The sequence below is a fragment of the Nycticebus coucang genome, chromosome 17 (genome assembly GCF_027406575.1).
Source record: "Nycticebus coucang isolate mNycCou1 chromosome 17, mNycCou1.pri, whole genome shotgun sequence".
Classification (NCBI taxonomy): Eukaryota; Metazoa; Chordata; class Mammalia; order Primates; family Lorisidae; genus Nycticebus; species Nycticebus coucang.
Window position 1 is genome coordinate 20,940,223 of NC_069796.1, and position 22,806 is coordinate 20,963,028.

The following is a 22,806-nucleotide window of genomic DNA, read 5'->3' on the forward strand; positions in this document are numbered from 1 at the left end:
ATGACCAGTCTGAGCAAATAACTGGGAAAAAAAATTCTTTAAAAGGCTAAGAAGAAAGAAGTTCAAGGCTATTTCAAACACATGATCATCTTTTTAAATGTCAAATTCCACCCACTAAACTTCATGCTGTTGTTTTTACCACCTTCACTTTTTTAAACTTTGTGTTTAATTCTTCTGTTTTAAAATAGTGAAATCCCATCCCCCTGCTTTCTCCCAAGGCCAAGCATAACATGAAAATACCACGAAACACTCAGTGGGCAAATGCAAACAGATTATGACAAAACATACTGACTGTTCTTTGCTTTTGAAAGGTTTGTGTTCAGAGCTCTTGGTTCCCTTCCTTCAAAATGAAGGAAGATAAAGCTTTGCCTTTAAAATAATACTAACATTTGGGCCAGGCACTGTGGCTCACATCTGTAATCCTAGCACTCTGGGAGGCTGAGGCAGGTGGATTGCTTGAGCTCATGAGTTCGAGACCAGCCTGAACGAAAAGAGAGACCCTGTCTCTACTAAAAATAGAAAAACTGAGGCAAGAAGATCACTTGAGCCCGAGAGTTGGTGGTTTCTGTGAACTATGATGCCATGGCACTCTACAGTCCCAGTGCAACAGCTTGGGACTGTCTCAAAAAAACAACATTTGGTCATAAAAATTAAGAGGGTCATGGTTTTATTTCAGGGAGGTTATCTTGTACTTTGTGACTTAAAGCATGGCCTACTTTCATAAGCCTGTTGAATGCAGGAGGCATAGGATTGGGAAGGCAATCCCTTAAGTTTAATTATAAACTCAAAAGTAGAAGCTAGTTATCTCAATAGTCTATGGTTTAATAATAATATTCTTGAAGCCCACAGGCAGTATTACACAGTAGCAAAAGCACTACTTTGGAAGCCTTGGAATCAAAAGACCTTGATTCTCATCCCAACTTTGGATCTATCTAGCTGTGAAACTTTGAGGAGACACTCACACTCCCTATGAATTTATTTTCCCATCTGTAGAATAACTAAAACAAGGTCATTTCCATGGCAACTTTCTGCACTTAAAATTCTCTATGGTCCTTTTTGGTTCATTTCAAAGACCCATGGATGTTCAGTTCATGCTAAATGGGAATTTACTTTTCCTACAGGAAGCTTGGCTTTAGATAAAGTTTTACAAGTTAGAGTTTTGCTTTCCTCTGTCTTTATATTTGACTTCTCTGCATGATATTCCATTAATCCCAACTATGTTTGTGCTTGTAGGAAAAGATTCTTCTGTGGCTTCTTCAGTTTATGCAAGAACAGGGCATCTCGCTGGATGAAGTTGACCAGGATGGCAACAGCGCTGTTCACGTAGCCTCTCAGCACGGCTACCTCGGGTGCATACAGGTGCGAGGGAGACACCGCTACTCTCCTGCCACTTTTGGAGACAATTGAGTGTATCCAGTGATTAAACAAAAAGTTGAGATTTTTGTTTACTGGGAGAATTTCTGGATTGAATCACCTTTTATATTATAGTAGGCAATAAAAAATTATATTGATCTATTTGTTTTGCTAGAAATCCACCATGTAAGTGTAAATAGCGCTAAGAGTTTTTAAAGGTCATAGAGTGTTGAAATATCTGGAAGACATGTTGGGCTAAAAATTCCTGCTCCCCAAACACTACTCTAAAGTTCCACTGCTAAAGACAATAGACATAAAATACCTCCATGTTCTCAAGACACCAGGGAAACCACAACTACACGACATCACTCAGTCTGTCATGTGGCACACCATTTGTGCTCTCATTAACACATCTCTCCTTCCTAGGGACATGGAAAAAGGGGCAGATTTTTTAGAAACAGATTAGGAGAATTGTTCATAGTAGGGAGTGGTAGGCTAGAGAAAGAATGCTGTGGCTTCGCCCTTTTTTGTAGGACAACTGAGTTTCTCAAATGCATTCAGAATGGTTAAGAATTGGCTAGGGTGACAAGGCTTAGCTATTGATCCTCTCAGCCCTTGCGCAAGACAGCCAGGGCCTTGGTTGGCCAACTGCTCCACCCAACAGCCTCAAGTAGCCTTATCCTTTTAACCCAACACGTCTTCCAGATGTTATCATGTCCAGTGTGTGTAACGATATAAAAACTTGGGGAAGACAGCCACAGGAGAGGGGAGGGAGTCTTGTCCCCCACTCCAACCCACAAGAGGGTTTCTGACAGAGTGTGGGACTTCTGTAGGAGAGGAAGTGGCATCACCTGCCTCCACCAATGCAGAGCTGCCCAACAGTGAGCAAAGCCCAGTGCTGCCATCAGAGTAGCACGTGGTGGGAAAGCCCAACGGAGTGGTCTCTAGAAGTTTGGGGTGAGTGTGGACATAAAAACCAGATATACCTTTTCACTAGAAAATAGTGAAGGCTTCAGCACCTCAGCAGGGAGAGAGGACAGCTGACGCAATAGGAGCAGGTAGAAGAGGCCAGGCAGTGTAAGGAGAGGAGAGGATTTGAACTGGACACACAGACTTGAAGCTTGGATTTTGCCAGGAATTTTATTTCTAAACATAAATCCTAATCACTAGAATCAGACAAATCCATTCTTATCATTGAAAACGACCCAACATCTGTGGCTTAGTTCCCATATCTACCTGAGGTATAGGAAAGGGAAATTGGCAGCGTGTGATTGAGGGTCATGTTTAGAGAAAATACATTCACCTCCACAAGCTGATACAGTTCAAAATGTGTGTATAACATGTGACATAGTTTCCATCTCTGAGAAAGCAGCACTCTTTGTGGCCGTGGATAATGTGTTGTCCTGTGTTGAAACTCAGTACGCTCATTTATGTAACACAACAGGTCTTTGCTAAAGTTCTGCTGAGTGCAAGATAGATGGTCCAAAACACAAAACTGGGCAGAGGGAACCAGTTGCTCAGGAAGATAGAGAGGACCTAGGAAATGATGAGAAGATGTATGGGGAACAGTAAGTTTAAAAGGCAAGAGATTAATAAAAGGAACAAGTAGGCTCGGCGCCTGTGGCTCAAGCAGCTAAGGCACCAGCCACATATACCTGAGCTGGCGGGTTCGAATCCAGCCCAGGTCTACCAAACAACAATGACGGCTACAACCAAAAAATAGCCGGGCGTTGTGGGGGGCGCTACTTGGGAGGCGGAGGCAGGAGAATCACTTGAGCCCAGAAATTGGAGGTTGCTGTGAGCTATGATGCCACAGTACTCTACCCAGGGCGACAGCTTGAGGCTCTGTCTCAAAAAAAAAAAGTAGATGTATCAGCAGAAAACTCTCCAGAGTGCCTGGTCTGTGAAACTACTCTTTGAAGAGCTAACTAGATAGAAATAGTCCAAGTATCTGAAAGTTTTCCTATTATGTTGGTGAAGTGTGTCCCTTCTAGTTTAAGGCACCAAGTTTTAAGAGGAATTATAAGAAATTAGAGAGCATATAAAGGATAGAAATCTAAATTCTTCACAGAATCTGCAGAAAGATTAAAGAAATAGCATGATTTTTTGTGGAGGAGTGCTAATATTTAATAGTCTTGAAATAAACCTTTTATCGGCTAATAAATGACAGAAAGCCAAAGAAAACCAGCTGGTATCACTAATTCTCTTTGAGATTTTCATTGTTTTTCTTTTTATTAAGTGAAGAAAGACCATTTGCCCTTCCAGGGTATTCGTCACTCCACTTTACACAAATGATATTTTTGGCACCAGATACCACGGATGTGGAAACGTGGGTAATCTTGGAAGAGGGTCTGTCTGCTGGGTGTGAGATTTAAAAAAAAAAAAAGATCAATTTTTAAAAAAGATAATAAGAGACTGAGAGTGAACGAGGGATCCTCTGAGGTGAGGAGAGGGCTGAGCAAGGAAAACAGTGGGAAGAAAACTGCAGAGGTGGGAGTCAAGGGCGAGTCCTACCAGGATGTGTCTATCTTGCATGTCTCCGAGAACTACATGAGCTCAGGGCAGACACGGTCTCTGCGACACGCCTGTGAGGTAGGTGGCAGTGACTTTGTGGTGAACTGACCTTGCATGGGAGTGATCATAAACAAAGGGGAAATGAAGCTTCTTAACAGCCTCTGAGTCATCTGAGAACTTAAATACTATGAACGTTGCTCGTAGGGAAAAAATACCACCTACTTCCAAAATAAATCCAGAGGTTTGCAGTCTCATTGTAATATGGTCAAAGCCTAGATCAGACGATGGAGGTCGATGACTGTGGACATAATAGCTTTTGGCGGAATCTAATGACAGTGCTGTAAAAGCACAAAACAAGTGGACTGGGCTCTTTTGAATTATTGATTTCAACCCTGCTTCATCAGATCTCTTTCTTTCTCTACTAATGATAGAGAAGAGATTGGCCAGATTCTATAATGTTCTGCTTGCTTAGTATGGCTATTAAAATCTACTCCAAACCAGTTTAAAATCTCAAATTTTATTTCTGATTCGGAGCATTTTCCTTCCCAACCCAGGTTAGATTCAAGGTTCACGAGACTTGGGATGGGCAGCGAGGCATGATGGGCTTTGACTCACTTTCACGTCTATTCCCTAATCTCTTTGGGGCTGTAGTCAGGGATAAAGAGGTGTTCTGAAAAGAGAAAGTCAAATGCCTCTTTGCTTAACTGGGAAAGGCATGATACTTTCACTGATCCCATTGACACTGACACTGCCACTGTCCTCAGTGGCAACCTTCAGGTGCTGCCTCCCTGGTGGGAGCCATGTGGAAGGTCTGCAGAGGGCCCTGTGGGGCCTCCATGCTGGTACCTGGTGTGGGAGATCGGGCCCCAGCTTTACCTCCTCCCCATAGAGTTCCCTCTGCCTGTGGTGCCCATGCTGCCAGAGAACCCTCTCTTGGTTAGTGAGGTGGTAACAAGTTCACACCCAGCTTCCTTCTACAACATCTGTTCAATCCATAGACATACTTTTGCCCTGGCACATGGTGGGAGTAGGAGGCTGGCCCCCAGCCTCTCTGCTGTCTTCCGTGTCACTTCTTTTCTGTTCTCCTTCCTCCTGGTCAGTAAGGCTCAGCAACAGACCGGCCAGCATCATTCCAAACTGACCAGAGCCCAACCAAATAGGAATAGCTGAAATTCCCCTCTCTCTGTAAAGAGGCGTCTCTGGCTTTTTGAATCATTCCCTTGGAGCCCAACTATCAAAAGGAAAAAAACACCTCCCACAAAGTCTGCACCACATGTGTCGTAAGGAAAAGACCTCTGCAGACAGCAGAGCCTCCTGCGCCTCCAGGCTTTTCGTAGGGATTAGTTCTGCTACGCGTTTGTAGGTCTGAAAGGAGGTGTCCGCCAGCAACTTCCACAAGGCCCCTAGAAGCTCTCTTTTGTATCAGGGGCTGTTCTACCCACTCCCAGGACTCCACGGGCTCTGATAACTGGTTTTGGAATAACAGAAAGTCCTCCTCAACATTCTGTTATGGTCATTTAAAAATGACGTTTAGAGGGAGGTCCCAATGCAACCACAATCACACGTCTCCATGTTTTCTGACAGACCTTGGTTGAATATGGAGCCAACGTCACCATGCAGAACCACGCCGGGGAAAAGCCCTCCCAGAGCGCTGAGAGGCAGGGTCACACGCTGTGCTCCAGGTACCTGGTGGTGGTGGAGACCTGCATGTCACTGGCCTCGCAGGTGGTGAAGTTAACGAAGCAGCTAAAGGAGTAAGTGGCCTGTGGTTTCCATGAGAACAAAGTCTCACTTCTTACTGTTGTGCTCGGTTTCAGCCAAGTGTTGTGGTAAGCTGCCTTCAATCCATTTGTACGGGGAATTCTTTGACAATTAATTCTCTAACTCATCTAGAAAAATCGTTACAGACTTCACTGCTGCATATCACCATGGTCAGCAGATGACCAATGGGAGTACTTCAAAGGTGACCATAGTGATATTCAGCCAAGAAGTATGAGCACTTTTTCTAGGATGAGTTCATGAAGTTAATTTCGTTCTAGAAAAAGAGTTCCAAAATTGTTTTGAAGGGTGGACTAGGCGCTGGGGTCATTGCATAGCTTTCCAAAGGGAATATCTCAAAGATGACTGTAGTATATTTAAGCAATGAGGTATGTAGCACTTTTTCTAGGATAAGTTCACAAACATAATTGTCTGACCTTGTATGCTGTGAAGGCTGTGGAAAATAGTAGTACAGTTGTTAGAAACAGATGCAAAGATATTGTTGTCTTTGGAGGCAGAAACATTAGTCCTTTCTCCATTTTATGAAGAGGGTTCCATCGGATGACTTTTTAACATTGATGAGCATGTTGAACTGGTTGTGGCAGATTTGTTGGCAAATGCTTGCTCTTTAGCAGACATTGCGAGAGAAAAAGCTTTCAACTTTAGAGCTGTAAGACTCCACTGAAACATTCTGCAGGCAGAGGAGCCATGTGTGCGTGTGCCTCCTACAGGGCGGTTAGCCCTCTCACTGCATTGTTGGGGTCTTATGGTGTGAATGATGCACCCAGCTCTACAAGATTGACCCACCAGGCGTGTCCTCCAGTTATTGGGACTGTGCCACTCACAAAGCCAGGGAAGCTGTGAGGACAGAAACAGGAAAGCTTCTGAAAAAGAAATGACCTGCTGTGATATTGTCAAAGAAGTGGCAAAAATCATGCACGTAATACCTGAGGAAATTAAGGATAAAGCTTCTGAACTAAAACTCAGCTGAGCTGGTGAATTAACTAAGAGACTTGGGGTGGCGCCTGTGGCTCAGTCGGTAAGGCGCCGGCCCCATATACCGAGGGTGGTGGGTTCAAACCCGGCCCCGGCTGAACTGCAACCAAAAAATAGCTGGGCATTGTGGCGGGCGCCTGTAGTCCCAGCTACTCGGGAGGCTGAGGCAAGAGAATCGCTTAAGCCCCAGGAGTTGGAGGTTGCTGTGAGCTGCGTGACGCCACGGCACTCTAGCAAGGGCCATAAAGTGAGACTCTGTCTCTACAAAAAAAAAAAAAAAGAGACTTGGAGCTTTTCTAAATGATACAAGGGAAGAAGCAGAGAGAAATATACTAAGGAATCTTTGAAGGAAGAAGATGAGTGGGATGGTAATATGTAACCATTTACTCCAGCATCTGTTCTACTTTAAATTTCTACTGCAGTCCCATGGAACTCTTTAGCCCTGTGATTTAGACAAAGTTGCTGACCAATGTTCATTAAATGTTTGTCTTGAGAAAAAATTCATCAGATGATTCATGAACCCTCAAATATAAAAATATGTTCGGTCAGCCTGAAGTTATTTAAAACACTCTATGACTAACTAAAGTCAGTTGTTTTCTTGATAAGATGACAAGTTTCGCAGTGCCTTTCTCGATGTCAAGGAGGTATTTCTGAGAGATCGTTGTGATATTCTTGGAGAATGAGGGGCCAATGGGAGTTCATCAAGCAGGTCTCTAGGAAGCTGAAGGATTCAAAATTTGACATCTGCCTGAGGGGACCAAGGAGGGCACACCATGTAAATTACAGCTGCCACATTGGGGAGGATTTCCTTAAAAAATTAGAATCAGTATTCAAAGTAATGATGATGTATTAGGAAAAGAAATCTTAAAAATTAAGTTTTAGAGGGAAAATATAAAATCTTCAAGTTATGAATGTGTGTGTCTGTGTGTGCAAGTGTATTTATGTGGGGGTGTGTGTGTATGTGTGTGTCTGAGTACAGCTCATTTGAAAAAGCCTACGGTGGGTAAAAGACCTTAGGTAATTATAATTCATGCAACAGGATAAGAAGGCCTTGGACCCTTGGTCTGTTCTCTAAGTTTGGAGAAACCTCTATCATCTCTTTCCCACGCTCTTACCTTAGAGCTACAAGTCTCTGGGCCCTTCTATTTCTTCCCCCTGCCAATACCCACAATAATCTTTTTAATGAGTTTAGACTTTTACTAAAAAATACAATAAAATTTAAAACTTAAAAAATAAATGGGTTACCACCAAGCTGCCCAGTTATACAAAACTTCTCCAGGTAAGATGAACTAGGTGAGCTTAAAGATCTCAGTATAATTGAAGGAAAAAAATGCACACAGAATTAATAACTCAACTCAGTAAACTATCTTTCCACAGTGAACATACTTGTGCATATACCTTTATGTACATGTATAGATATTTCTAAAAGTAAGTTCCTACAACAAAAGTCATACATATTTAAAACATGGATAGATGTTAACTAATCTCTCTCCAAAAATTCTGTACGGGGACTTTACCTAACAAATGCAATCAGTGTAACCTGGCTTATTATACCCTCAATGAATCCCCAACAATAAAAAAAAAAAAAATTCTGTACCAATTCCAGTCCTTTTAGTAATATATGGATATATTAATAAAAAGGAGCTTTAAAATGATCCAATAGAATGTGTTTTCTAAAGGTTAATACTCAGAGAAAAGGCGACAAAACATTCTCCTCAGTCTCCATAGCATGAATTCTGGAAAGTATTATTGAGCTGCAGAAGCCATTCTGTTGGTGAACTGTTCAATGTCAGGGTCTTGGCCTCTCTATCCCTTAATAATCCTGGGACAAAGTATACATATATGCTAATAGACAGCATTCCTTCAGTTGTCTCCAAAGCAGAATTACAGGATGAAATGTGAGGCCACACAGAGTGGCTCAGACCTGCAATCTCAGCACTTTGGGAGACTGAGGCAGGAGGATCACTTTGAAGCCAGGAGTTTAAAAACAGCCTGGACAACATAGCAAAATCCTACTTCTAAAAAAGAAATTTAATTTTATTTTTAAAAATTCAAGTAGGTTAGAAACAGTAAGTAACATTGTGGAATGTATCCTTCCATTTTATACACACACACACACAGAGTGGTCGCAAAGTTCACGTGCACTTTAAAATAGACAGCTATTTTAGTAGGGAACTGTATGTATATGAACTTTCTGGTCACCCTGTATTTTGTGTGTATATATTATATATGTGTGTGTGTGTGTGTGTATACATATATGGCTGTTTTTTGAAAAAATGAGGTTATAGAGGCTTCTCAATTTATGATAGGATTATGTCCCAGTAACCCCATTTTCATACATATCAAAGTCAAAAATACATTTATCGCACCAAACCTACCAAATGTCATAGCCTGACGTAGCCTGGCCCACCTTAAGTAGCATAGAAAACTTATATCAGGCTATAGTTGGGCAAAATCATCTACCACAAAGCCTGTTTTACCATGATGACAATGAAGTGTTGATTACTACATAACTTATGCAATTTATTGAATACTAAAAGTGAAATGTGGAATGCTTGTATGGGTACTCGAAATATAATTTCTACTGAATATATATCTCTCTCACACTGTTGTAAAGCCAAAAAAATCATTAAGTTGAACCTTTGTAAATAGGGGACTGTATGTATACTACACATAGTATTTTGTAATTTCCTTTTTTAATTTAAAGAAAGTAAAGCATTCTTTATATACACCTTGTAGATATATTTACATACGTAAAAGTATAGTTTCTGTATGTATAGACATATATTATGTAAACCTTTTCTTTGTCAATATATATTCAAATATATTATCATTTTGGTAATGCAGTATCATTATAGAAATCATTACAGAAATACTACAATTTGGTTACACTGACTTAATTGATTAGGATTCATGTTCCTTATAGTTTTTCACTAATACTACATATTAATAATACACATCTATTAGGGGTACTTTTGATTGTGTCCTTAGGAAAATTTCTGAACTGTAAGGATGAACATTATGCCTACTTTAAAGCTTTGGAATTCATTATTACTTACTGTAAATTATTATTAAAAAATTATACCTCCAAATTTATAGTAATCCTATGTATCAGAGACTTTACGTGTTCTGATTATGTTCCCCAGGCAGACAATGGAGCGTGTCACTCTGCAGAACCAACTTCAACAACTTCTAGAAGCCCAGAAATCAGAAGGCAAATCACTCCCTTCTTCACCCAGGTAACACTAGGCACATTAATTTTTAGAATTCTTAAGTGTCTTAAATCTCTGAGCCTTCTTTTGGATTTCCCTTAATATCTAAAAGAGGATGACAGCAGAAAACATTTTATTTTTGTAAAAAAAGAATACCAATGGGGCAGTGCCTGTGGCTCAAAGGAGTACGGCGCCAGCCCCATATACTGGAGGTGGCGGGTTCAAACCTGGCCCCAGCCAAAAACTGCAAAAAAAAGAAAAAATTAGTGTAATTTTTTTTACAACGGGAAAGCACCAGGGAGTAGTGCCGTGGCCATAGGTTCTGAGGGCCTGGACTAATTGTTGACTCTGCTATTTCTTTGTTCCACCACTTTAAACAAGTCACGTACTCTTTCTGAGTCTTTTGATTCTTCATCTATGACATGGAATAAGGATACGTAACTTGGTTAGGTTGTTAAAAATGGAATTAATTCCTCAATGAGTCCCCAACAATAAAAAAATGGAATTAATTTTAAAAAATTCATGCAAAATTGACATGGAAACAATAGACTTGGCAGTCACAATAGTAAATACCGTAAGATATGAGTCATGCTCTATACTTGAGATGTGGCTGCTACTGTGGAATATTTCCACATGGTTTTGAAAAGACATTAAATGATTATTCTTATTCCATTCTTAATTATTTGTAAATTAGGAACAGCACTAAAGGCTATGCAGTGACTTCTGGCTGAGTCTTCTAAATGCAATAGGAAATCATCTCATATGTCCTTCATCCTCTTTTCAGTTCACCATCCTCACCTGCTTCCAGAAAGTCCCAGTGGAAATCTCCAGATACAGAGGACGAGTCCATAGCCAAAAACAAACCAGGAGTCCAAGAGGGGATTCATGGTCTTGGAAGCCTGGCAGCGTCCAGCCGGGCTAGGGCCAAAGTGAAAGATGAAGATTCTGATAAAATCCTACGCCAGTTACTGGGAAAAGAAATCTCAGAGAATGTCTGTACCCAGGAAAAGTTGTCCTTGGAATTCCAGGATGGTCAGGCTTCCTCTAGAAATTTGAAAAAGATCCCTCTGGAGAAGAGGGAACTGAAGTTAGCCAGGCTGAGGCAGCTAATGCAGAGGTCACTAAGCGAGTCGGACACGGACTCCAACAACTCTGAGGACCCCAGGAACACCCCTGTGAGGAAGGCTGACAGGCCCAGGCCGCAGCCCATTGTAGAAAGCGTGGAGAGTATGGACAGCACGGAGAGCTTACACTTGATGATAAAGAAGCACACCTTGACAGCAGGACGGAGGTTTCCTTTTGGTATCAAAGCCTCCAAGTCCCTGGATGGCCATAGCCCATCTCCCACCTCAGAGAGCAGTGAACCAGACTTGGAACCCCAGTATGGAGGCATGGGGAACACTCCTCCAAACCAGCCCTCTGGAGACCCCACTCAGACCAGTCCTGACAGTGCCGCGGCCCAGAAAATTGCCACGAGTCCCAAGAGTGCCCTCAAATCTCCATCATCCAAGCGCAGGACGTCTCAGAACTTAAAGCTCAGAGTTACCTTTGAGGAGCCTGTGGTGCAAATGGAGCAAACTAGCCTTGAACTGAGTGGAGAAAAAGATAAAGAAAGGGGCAGGATCCTCCATCGGACCTCCACAAGTGGCGAATCAGGGGATCAACTGAAAAGGCCTTTTGGAACTTTCCGATCCATCATGGAGACGCTAAGTGGCAACCAGAACAATAACAATAATTACCAGGCAGCCAGCCAGCTGAAGACCACTACCCTGCCTTTAACCTCGCTTGGAAGGAAGATGGCAGACGTCAAGGGAAACCCTGCGAGCTCTGCTAACAAAGGAAAGAATAAGGCAGTGAGTGCTATCCGGAAATACCCTTTCCCTTCCCTTGAATTGGTCGTGTTGTTCCTAACATTACAGATTGCTGACCTGTGCCACCCTGAGGGAATCCCCAGAAAGATTCCCAAGGGATTAACAGAAAGCCAAATTCATAATCTTTCTTCTAATATGTCATGTTAGAGGATAGACTCCTTGCTCTTCTTTTGGAAATTACTATAACAGAGAAAGGTAAATAAATCACAGGAGATTCTACTCTGGTCCCTAACTTTCCCTAAATAGCTTAATTCTTGGGTTTTAGGGATCCTAGACTGGGAGGCATTTCTACAAGACGGAACTACCAATCAATGCAAAATAAAGTCCTTCACTGGCATAGATTCTGTCTTAGGAAGAGTTTATTCTCTTCATGTGACTGGATAGTTTATTCTGAGGCCCAAATTAAAAAGCACATAAATAGAAACTCTACTTCTAATGACTGAACTACTCAACTTTGGAATGACCTTTGAAATGAACACACCGCAGGGACCTCCACGTAGGCATTTTACAACCCAGGCCCCTACGTGCTGATTGGAGCATGTAGGAGTCTGAACTGCCTGCCAGTCCACAGGGGATGGCAGAGTGTGCCATGAACTACATTTTATATTTGTCTTTATTGGAAAACCATGCACTATAATCTGTGGCTTATATCCAGTGAACAGGAGATAGGAACATCTTTGTAGACAGCGTTTTATGCATGCTGTATGCTTGCCATGCCATTAAAAAATGGTATAGGAGCCAAAATGTAAAACTCCCTTTAGAATGGAACGCCTCAGATCATCCACCATGCTGTCTACACAAGCCACCCAGGGGGCTACTTGCCACGCGCTATAATATTAAAATCCCATTACAGTGATGTCTAAGAACTGTCCCTATCCGCTTACCAATATCCACATCAAGTTTTAGTGAGTATTTCTCTAGTTAACCAAACACCAATTTTAAATTATACATCGATTTTTCTCTATAAATCGCCCTTGTTATGAAGAACTTTCTCATGCATTTGTTTCATTCTAAAAAAGATACACTTGAGCTGAAGGCACCAGACCTTTGGGTTAAATATATCAAAAATGGAAAACTTTTCCAAGTAACTTACTGGGTCCCTTGGCCCAGTAGTAAAAGAAGAATCCTATCAATAGTTTCTCCTTCTCCTTCAAGTACCCTGTAGGCCACCGTCCTCTCGTCTCTCATCTGCATGCTTTGTGGTTATCGGGACTTGTGCATGTGCTGAGCTGGTTGCATGTTTTCAGATGATTTCTAATTGCACCTCTCTAGGAAATACACAGCAGCTGCATCAATCTTTCCTCTAAATCACTGGCTGAAGAGCGCCCGCATAACTCTGCACGGTACGTGGTGCTGGGGGATGCATTGAATGCCATTGCCGTGCCCTTTGCTTTTAGTTGCATGAGCTTTTAAAGGATGGACCTGGAGCACCTTTCAGCAGGGGAGGACACCAAGGAAGAAGAAAGTTACAACTCTTGCCTCAAACAGAAGCAGGCACAGACCAGGGGCTAGATCTTAGAGAGGTTGCTAGTCCTCCATTGGAGGGGCTTTATCCCAGCATCAGCCAGAAGAATGCACTCAGTGCACAGCCTTGCTGTATAGCCTAGTTGACTTTGGCTTTCGATCTTTGTTTTACTGGAGTCAAGTACCAAGTAAGTATTGAAATTAAATTTCCTGTCATGGTGGAATGAGTCAGCCTCCACTTCGAATTAGAAGTTCAAAACAGAGCTGGAGTTTTATTTCAGTGCTGATTATAGACTGAAAGCTCCTTTCGTCACCATTCTCCTGATCTCAGGAAAAGCAAGGTCTTGCTGTTTCTGAAATTTCTCTAGCTTAGCATTATGAACCAGGATTCCAGGCTGGGAGATAGTCTTTCAGAGCTCACATCAATAAAACAAGGGCCTTTCTCCAACAAAATGTGTACTATTCAAAATGCATGGACTGTGTTCATAGAAGAGGGAGGCTCGGGTGCCCAGGGGCTGGGGCATTTCCTTAGATGCAATCCTCCCGCAGCAGAGCTTTCATCCTCCCAGAAAAGTGTGCTCAGTTTCCTGACAAGACAGGAAATGGGGAGGGAAAGAAGCCAAAAGGGGGGTCAGTGCTGTCAGTGTGTCCTAACTGGTGTATCTCAGAAGAGTCAGACCCTCCAAACCCATTCTACAAAACTCTATAGCTTTGAAGTCTTTTAAACTAATTGAAAAATCATGGGATGCTATTCAACACTGTTTCAAAATCCTCCAAAGAATTTAGGGGTGGTGGTGTTAGTATGCACGTTAGGGATATGCATTTTCATTGAGAATACGAAGGTGTAAAAAAACTAACTCTCATTTCCCCCGTTAAATCTAATTTAATCCCCTGTAGATCTTTTTCAGGCTATGGAGAAATAAAATCTCCATCATTTTAGGGGATGCCCCTAGGGGTCTCATTAATTCAGTATGTTAAAGGAAGAGCTTTGGAGCTTCAGTATTTACTGGTCACCAGTGGTCTGCTGGGGTCAGGCTCACAGGTGGCCTGAAGCCAGGCATCTGGACTGCTTCCAGCCACACTAGGGCAGGAAACTTGGCCAGTGCTGAGAACCCAGTGCCTGGGGTGGAAAGACTAGAAAAAGAAAAATACCCATCCGTCTCCCAGACATTGGTCTTAGCCCAATTCTGTTTCTCCACCTTCGGTTCCTTTCACTGTCTCCATCTTGTGTTGTAACTTGGACTACGTGGAAAATTCTGCTTTTGTCCTTAAACAGGAGTCACCAGCTGTACCCTCAGGCAAGGAAACAGAGATTTGGCAAACTCCCTGGGAAGGGGAAGGAGAATGCCTGTGTTTCCTCCAGGCTCCTCCAGCAACTGGGAGCAAGACAATTAGTGTCACAGTAGATTCTCCTGCCAGAAATATCTGAGTCCACCAAGGGAACAAAGATGAACCACCTACATTAATAGGAAAACAAAAATCAGAGCACAGAATGAGGTTACGGGCTACTAAGTTATCTGACACCACGGTAACACTTTCCCATCCAACTTAAGGAACCGTCCTAAAGACTCAGTTTTGAACCTATTAGTTCAATGACTTTACTCATTAATAGAATTTAATTTTAGCAATAAACACTTAGAAACTCCAAAATAAAAGCATTCGGGTTATTTAAATAAGCATCTTGACCCCTTCCATCACTGCCTCATACATTAACCTATACTTTATTATGGTTTTAGTTTAGCATATATTCCCATAGAAAGGAGAAACTCTAGTCTTTCATGGAGAGAGGGGAGGTTTCTCTGATTCACTCATAATCAGAGGCAGAGAGAACTGACCCAGTGCACTCCATAGACAAAGCAAGGGTGGATCTCTGTTGAATAAAGATTCCATTAAGAAATTAAGACCAGATTGGGAATATGGGCAAAAAAAAAAGAAGCACCTACTTTACTCTGTGGCATGTCTCCTTTTCCTATGGGAAGCTCACTACAAGAAGGAAAGGAACCCAAGTATTCATCTATCTGTAATGACTTCAAATCTTGGCCTAAGAATTTGCTCAAAAGCCAAATGGTTCCTTTCAGGAAGCAGATTGCCTAGGATCATATGACTTTAGAAACCAGTGCTAGTCCTTGGGTTGGAGTGGAGGCCAAACATTATTGCCATTAAATGGCCCTTTCAGTATAGCCTTGGGAACAGGAGTGGACACTGGAATTCCATTTTAGTCCCTAAGAAATTTTTTTTTCCTATTAAAGAAAAAGTAGAGACATTAATAAAACGTTTTAAAGGATATCAGCTCTGTGAGGGGAGTTCTGTTTGCTATTTCTTTTTCCAAATTGGTCACAGCTTGATAGCTAAGAATCTAAATTTCTTTTGAATGCCCTTTAAAATTAGATTCGACTTTATTCCTTTGAGCAGTTTTCCCACTGTGATTCAACTGCAGAGGATAACTTGGTTTATAACAAGCAGATTTATCTCTACTTTATCTTACAAAGGACAAGTTGGTTTTAAATTATTACAACTCCAAGGAATACTTGCAATTACTTGTCTTAAAATGCCAATGAAACATTCATTTCCCAGAGTTTAAGTCTATTTGAGATCTGTAACACACAAAGTGAGAACTGATTCCAGTTACCAATAGGCAAAGGGTGTTAACCCCTGGCCACCACCAGTGACACCCTCTCTGACCACAGTGGTACTGTTGACTGAGGGTCAGCACCAGGAAACGCCCACTCCTACCACCAGCATTAGCATGGACTCCTTAAAAAGACATTAAGCAATAAATACCATTAGTGTGGGTTTTCCTGCCAAGGAATTAGCCACCCTGGGAATTATAGACTCTGAGCCAAGAGCTACTATCAAACATTTTGCATTAATCTCAAGATTGTTCAACAGCCACTTCAAAGAGAGTGGCCTGTTTAGCCTGTGGTGAGGTGACATCTGCTGTGACAACAATCAGGAGAAGGTCATAGTTTCGGGTATCTTTCCCCTATGCCCAGCATGCACAAACATTTTCTTACTATCAGGACACCTAACTTAATAGAAAAAGGAGCAAAGATGTGTAGAACATTGGGAAGTAGAGGTGGGGCCCTGGCTGAAACACCTGTTCCCAAACATAGTGTGACCTCAGCCCCAGTGAATATCATTTGCAGGATCATTATGGGATAATGCAGCCAGCACAGAAGAGTCTGTGAACCTGGTAAACCAATGTGTCCTTGACACAAGTTTTCTGTATATAGTCAAATAGCCACATTTTAATCTTGCCTTCATTTTTTGGCTTTAAAGCATTAACATTATTTTTCACCTGTATGCTGGATTCTTGAAGGAATCCAGTGTCAGCCCTCGTCCGTGTAGGTGTGTGGCCGTGCTGAGTGTGTGCAGAGTGCATTGGTCTAGAGGCTGACAATATTACCAGTGCACGGTTCAGAAGATCTTACTAAAGTGCTGATACTAAAAGGCATTCCATAAAGTAAGTGGTGCTTAATACAAGAGGTATTTGAGTTCCTGCTCAGAATCTGTAGTTTTAAGTGCTGAGCCCTAACCTAAAGGTATTTTTCTGATTTTTCATTTCTAATCTACTGGCACTGGAGTCCAGGGCTCTGGGGTGGGATTACTGCCTCAGCTCCAGATACCCCAAGAGTTGCAGAGCCTTTCCTTCCATGCCCCCCAGGTGTTCTGTGCTCCCCATACAACTCCCATCCCGCTCATCCCCACATTTGCCTCCCCTAGGGTTTTAGTTTCAGAAAGAAAACTTTTCTACTAAAGCTTCATGACTATAACTTGGAGGAGAAGAGGAGACTTCAATCTTGAACCATTTCTTCATGTGAATTAAGTGACAGTTTCTTCTTCAAAACAGGCAAAGTTTTGGGATGGCCATTGCCCTTTGTAAACTATAGGCATTCATCTGCTAATAAGGTAGATCTCGTGTGTAGAGAAAAATGCCCATGTTTGGGGGACTAGTAAAAATGATCATCTTTCTATTATCTAAGCACAACTTAGCAAATTCTTTATAAAGCATGGCAGAGTTTCCAAGATTAAATCAAGTTTTCATAAATGTCATTTCATTTCATAAACTCCTTACACACTCTTAGGAAAGGAAAAAGCATGTTTTACCCCAGGAAGACAGTGAAACAAAGTTGAGTGTCATAGTATGATAAGCTGAGATATAGAAAATGTCACTGCAAGGAAGATCCCTTGTATTTTCTAAAATTACTGCCCTAGGAAGGCAGGAATTGAACATAAAGGATTTGTGAACACCCACGAACCAGTGACAGGAGGGTACAGAGAAAAGACCTGCCTTGGGAACCTAAATTATTCCACCAGAACACATTCTCTCAGCATGCTAAGCCTGTCTCTAAACATCCTTAAATCTGGACTTTTAAAAAACAATTAGTTGGTTGAGTTTTCAAAATACCAAGTCTTTACTCAGCCACTGCAACCCTACCACAGCCATGCCTGGTGCTTTCCCTTCCTGAACAGCACCCTGAGAACAGCACAGATAACTCCCCTCCCACCACATCCCTGCATTGCCAGGCCGTTCATTTCAACACTATTTTCAGCTCTAAGCCACCCATTTGGCTGTGCTGGGATAAGGCCTGGTCCCTTCACTCAGGGAGATCATAAGAGAGAATTAAAAAACGATGCGATTAAAACTCGGCAAACTCCACAGAAGGCATGAGAGCTTCCTGAGAGCAGTGGTGCTGGAGAGTACCATTCTACGGCCATTTGTACCCCCAGTCTCTAGCTTGGTTCCTGGTGCATGGTGGGTGGCAACTTCATAGATATTTGGGAAAAGGCAGGGCTGGAAAGAAGAAAAGGAAAAACAAGAGAGAAAAAAGAAATAAGGCTGTCATCCCACGGAACTTCCAGGATTGGGAGGAATAGTGTTTCTTGTATCAATCAAGGCCTCTGGTTACAAGTCACCTACTAACAGTGGGCTTCAGTTGGGGTACTTGGAGTACAAGTTTTTTGCACGTTGAATCATACTCCCATTTTTTTAGTAAGTGGGATGTATAGCAGCGCTCTAAGAAAAGCTCTGAGGAAGATCACAAAAACAGCCAGGTCTCCTCCCTGTCTTGGTTATCAGTGGAGATGCAGTGCGTGCTGACACTGATCCTGTAAGTTACCGTCTGCTCGCATGGGCTACGGAAATATGGAATCCATGCCTCAATGAGTCAGCAAGCTAAATTACTTGAAAAACTGCTATTTAAATTTAAGTCTTTTCTCCTTTCCAAGTTTGGTCACTCAGAATGTGATTTCATATCCAAAAATGAAATCGAGGAGCAGCAAATGATCTGCACAATCCATGCCAGAATCACCCAAACACTTTTGTTCTTTGAATGTTCTAGTAATTCAGTACTGGATAATTGAAGGGCTCAGGAAGGATTGAATTATCCTGATATTATTCAGATACATACCTCGAGTTAACATTTAACTTGCTTAAGATTAGACTCTAACCATGATAAGTTTTGTCCTGCAGAAAGAGTGCTCAAAGTGTTTTGTTTTTATTTCAACACTCCTTATATTAAAGCAGAAATGCCTCACCAAAGTCTAAACCACATTATCCTTAGATTTCTTTTAAACATTGTGTGATTTTATTGTTTTGTTAAAGTGGTACACGTACAACAGCATTTTATCAGAAGCTGGCTGTGTCCCGTAGCTAATCCACTCCCTGCCTCATTCTTACTCTCCTGAATCAACCATTTGCTTTTCATTCAGATGTTTTCTCTATTTCTAAATAACACATTCATGCAAATTATCAGTTTCAGATATTATCCCTGTTATCTATCGGCATCCTACTAATGAAGATAAAAATAATGACAGCACTTATAAACTTTATAAAGCACTTGCCGAGTCTGAGAGAATATTTCAGGCCCTTTACACATATTTACTATTTTAATCTTCACAATGACACTACATAGAAGATACTGTTATTATCTAAATTTTGCATATTGGAAACTGAGGCATGGAATGATTGTGTATTTAGCCCAATGATGGTGATAAATTTGTGGAATCAGGATTTGAACTCAATTTGGTCTGGCTCCTAAGTCCATATTCTTAACAATGAACCAAATCCATCTAATTCTATTTAGCTCCCAACACTGCTCTGACACACACACACACACACACACACGCACAAAAAAAAAAAAAAAAACACCCTTCTACTACTTGTTCATCTTGATAATTCCTTTTGCTTCTTTCCTATCTATACTCTATTTCCTGAATCTGTTTTGTCCTTTTCTTTGGTTTATTCTCATGCTTCCGTAAATATGTCTTCCCACCCAAGGGAATAAGTGCCAAATTTTTGAAGATCTTGCATGTCCGAAAATATCTTAAATTTACTGGGTTAGGAGTATTTAGCTGGGTATAGAATTCTAAGTGAGAAATTATTTTCTCTTAGAATCTTGAACATATTTCATTTTCTTCTTCTGTTGGTCATTCTTCTCTGCTGATCTTTTGGAAGCCTTTATGATTTTGTCTATATCCCCGATATTTTGATTGCTTGCTGCCTTGTTATAACATGGGTTTGTTTTCATTCCTAGGCTGCAGGCACTCATCAAGCTTTTTCAGTCTGGAAACCTAAGGGCTTCATTTCTAGGAAATGTTTTGTGTAATTTCTTTGAAAATTTTCTTACCTCCAATTTCTTTGTTCACTCTTTCTGGAGATCCTCTTATTCTAACATTGGACGTAGTGGGCTGATCCTCAAATTTTCTAACTATTCATCACTATTCAGACTTTGACTTTCTTTAGTTTGGCTTTCTAGGATATTTGAAACTTACCCTGCTATTTAATTTTGTAATTTCTGCTCTATGTATAATTTGGTTTATTTCTGGTAGTACTTTCTTGGTTTTCTGTTGGTTCTTTTTTTATAGTATTTCATATGAAAATCTTATTTAAATTTTCATAATAAAATGTAACTATAAATGTATGTCCTTATCTTTACTTCCTTTTTAATAAAGGTGGCGTATTGTGCACACAGTTCTGCTTCTTCCTTTTTTTCACTTAACACGTTGGAGGTCTTTATATATTAGTATATGCAGAACCATCTCTTTCATTCACATACTTACTGTCATCTTCAGAAGTACCTGGTGCTCTTAATTCCTGCGTCTTGCAAAGCAAATCAGTTTGTTGAGTTCCAGGACTGCAAGCTCAAGTTTCTGCTTTTCCTGTGCTACTAAATGAATTCTAATGTTCATCCATCTTTCTCTTTCTGAAATAGTATTGACATTTTGTCTGTTGTCATCTCCTGTTGAATTTCCTTTATTTATGTAGATTTATGCCTTTTTTCATTTCTTTACTTAGATTTTAGTGTTGTTTTGCCAGAGTTGATAAATGTGTATATTCAAGCCATTGTATTTAATTAGAATCCCTAGGATTGACCAAGTATTTTGACCAAGTATTTTATTTTTCACCTTCTTCCCTTTACTTTTTTTTTTCAAAGTTTTGTTTGTTTGTTCTTATTATATCAGATTCATTGAGGGTACAAAGAATTAGGTTATACTGTTTGTATTTATTAGGTAAAATCTGTCTTATAATTGTGTCCCACCCCCCAAGAGGTGTGCCATACACCATAACCCCCATCCCCCTCTCTTTTCCCCTCTGTCCACTCCCTCATTTCCTCTTTCCCTTCTTGCCCATAAACAACTTTCTAAAGTTATATTCAGAGGAAAAACAATATTTACAATTTTCAGATGATGACAATCAAATATATAATAGAACACTGAGAGCAGGCTATATGGTCTTCACGCGCAAACCAATTTTGAGGTGTAAAATCACACGCGGGGGTCTCCTACATCCAGGTGTGGCCTTGTGTTAGAGAATACATTTACCAGGAACAGTTTATGCTTGTCTGGTGTAACAACAGGAAGTAATTTAGTAATATGTTGGTTTTCCCACTCTCAGAAGATAGCTCCTCTCTGGAAGATTTTATGTCCAGAATCAGACTAATACACGTAGCTCATGAAAATGAATGCACCTGCCCAGAGGAAAATTCATTTAAAAAGCAAAGCTGTTCCATGGTCTGAGTGTGTACTCTTTTCTACAGACTTACTAGGTATCAAGTGTTGAGGGGAAAAACAACATTATTGTCCCCTCGTTTCTTCTTTTTCTCATAGATTTACCTACATGTAGTCTTTCATCCTGCTACTACTCAGTACTCACACTCAAAGAAAATTCATTCTTCTTTAAAATTTTAAGACTCAAGCTTATTTGGAGAATAGAAAGTGTCATCAGTAAATCCATGTAAATAAAATATAAATATCTCGTTTCCACTTGACCAGTAGTACTGTACTTCCTACTTGTTTGACTTGAAATAAGATTTTTCTCAACCATAGTATGTATTTCAGTGTGATTGAGAAATCACTTCCATATCCAAATTTAAAAATGTCCAGTCAGTGTGTGTTGTTGCATGATGATTGTTTTTATTGTTTAAAGAGTGGTTTATACAAAAAGAGAATGATTTGCCTATTGGAATGAAGTCTTCCCCAGTGTGGTTTGCGTAGAGATAATTTCCATTTTTGGTGAGCTGTTTAGTGGTATTGTCATGTAACTTGACCATAGTTTTATCTAATTTTGGCCTGTGGTTTCTCTTCTGCCTAGACATAATGACATCAATAGAAAAATGAAGAAATCCTACAGCATGAAGCACATTGCTGAGCCAGAGTCAAAGGAACTCTTCTTGTAAATCCCTTTTTTAAAATCTCCCACTGATGCCCTTTGAACACCATTGGAAGTTTCTGGACTATTCTTTATGGAAATAGAACCATGAGAACAACGCCTCACCAGCAGAAGAATAGAATATCAGGATGCCTTAACTTTATAGTAGTAGACTATGTAAGATGCATTTGGGGGGTGATATCTGTATATACAACTTGTTTTTTTTTTTTAAGAGATGCTGTTTAAAAGCATGATTGAGCAAATGTATGTTTTTTAAGACTGGATTGATTCAACCTACCTGCAGGACATTCACTAGCCACTGACACCATCTGTATTTCCTCAGTTGCATGACTATTTACTAATGTTGGTTGAACTTCCCTTTCCCCATAGTATGGGCAGATTTGGCCCAGCTCCTCAAAGAGACCAGGTCAGTGGTATTGTTTTCTGTCCAGTGTTTTTTTTCTGTCATTTCTACTTTTTGTATAAAGGAAATAAAATGATGTTAACAGCCACCTATAAGCTTGGGGCACCTACTTTCCAACAGATCTGTGATATTCTGCTTTTTAAGGGACTTTAAAAATATTTTGATTGCCAATATTTGATTTCAGGAACAAACTGCCCAGCTTATAGCTGTTGTCCCATAGGGGTCAAGAAAAACATTCTCTATTTTATTAAGTACTAAAAGATCAGATGTGTATATAAAGTAAGTCGATTCCTTCTGCCTTTTCAAATTTCAATATTGACTTGGGAAAATAACGACAACAGAAGATTTAGCCCCTTCTTGAGTCCCTTTTTTCTTACTTTAGCACATGTAAGAACCTAGGATGAGGTCTGCCTAATCCCTTTAGGAAACAGTGTGGAGCCCAAATTCATAACTGCCCTATTGTCCAATGAGCTCTTTCAATCTATGTAAGTAGTAAGTTCCAGGAGGTTTCCTCCTATCATGTAAAAATATATTTCTAGTGAAACTTCAAGAGTTTTATTTTCA

At 40.7% G+C, this 22,806-nt stretch overlaps 1 protein-coding gene across 7 annotated transcripts in view; it reads left to right on the top strand.

Annotated features, from left to right (window-relative positions):
- The window catches only part of SNCAIP (synuclein alpha interacting protein), a 152,151-nt gene extending 129,821 nt beyond the window's left edge, over positions 1 to 22,330 (top strand). For 5 of the 7 annotated variants that reach the window (XM_053567005.1, XM_053567008.1, XM_053567006.1 and 2 more), the window contains 6 exons: positions 1,234 to 1,359; positions 5,452 to 5,621; positions 9,768 to 9,860; positions 10,618 to 11,686; positions 12,977 to 13,047; positions 21,762 to 22,330. In XM_053567005.1, coding sequence (XP_053422980.1) covers positions 1,234 to 1,359; positions 5,452 to 5,621; positions 9,768 to 9,860; positions 10,618 to 11,686; positions 12,977 to 13,047; positions 21,762 to 21,846 — 1,614 coding nt within the window. In that variant the 3' untranslated portion in view covers positions 21,847 to 22,330. The remainder of the gene's footprint in view (positions 1 to 1,233; positions 1,360 to 5,451; positions 5,622 to 9,767; positions 9,861 to 10,617; positions 11,687 to 12,976; positions 13,048 to 21,761) is intronic. The other 2 variants (XM_053567010.1, XM_053567011.1) reach the window with 1 other exon arrangement.
- The last annotated feature ends 476 nt before the right edge of the window (positions 22,331 to 22,806 follow it).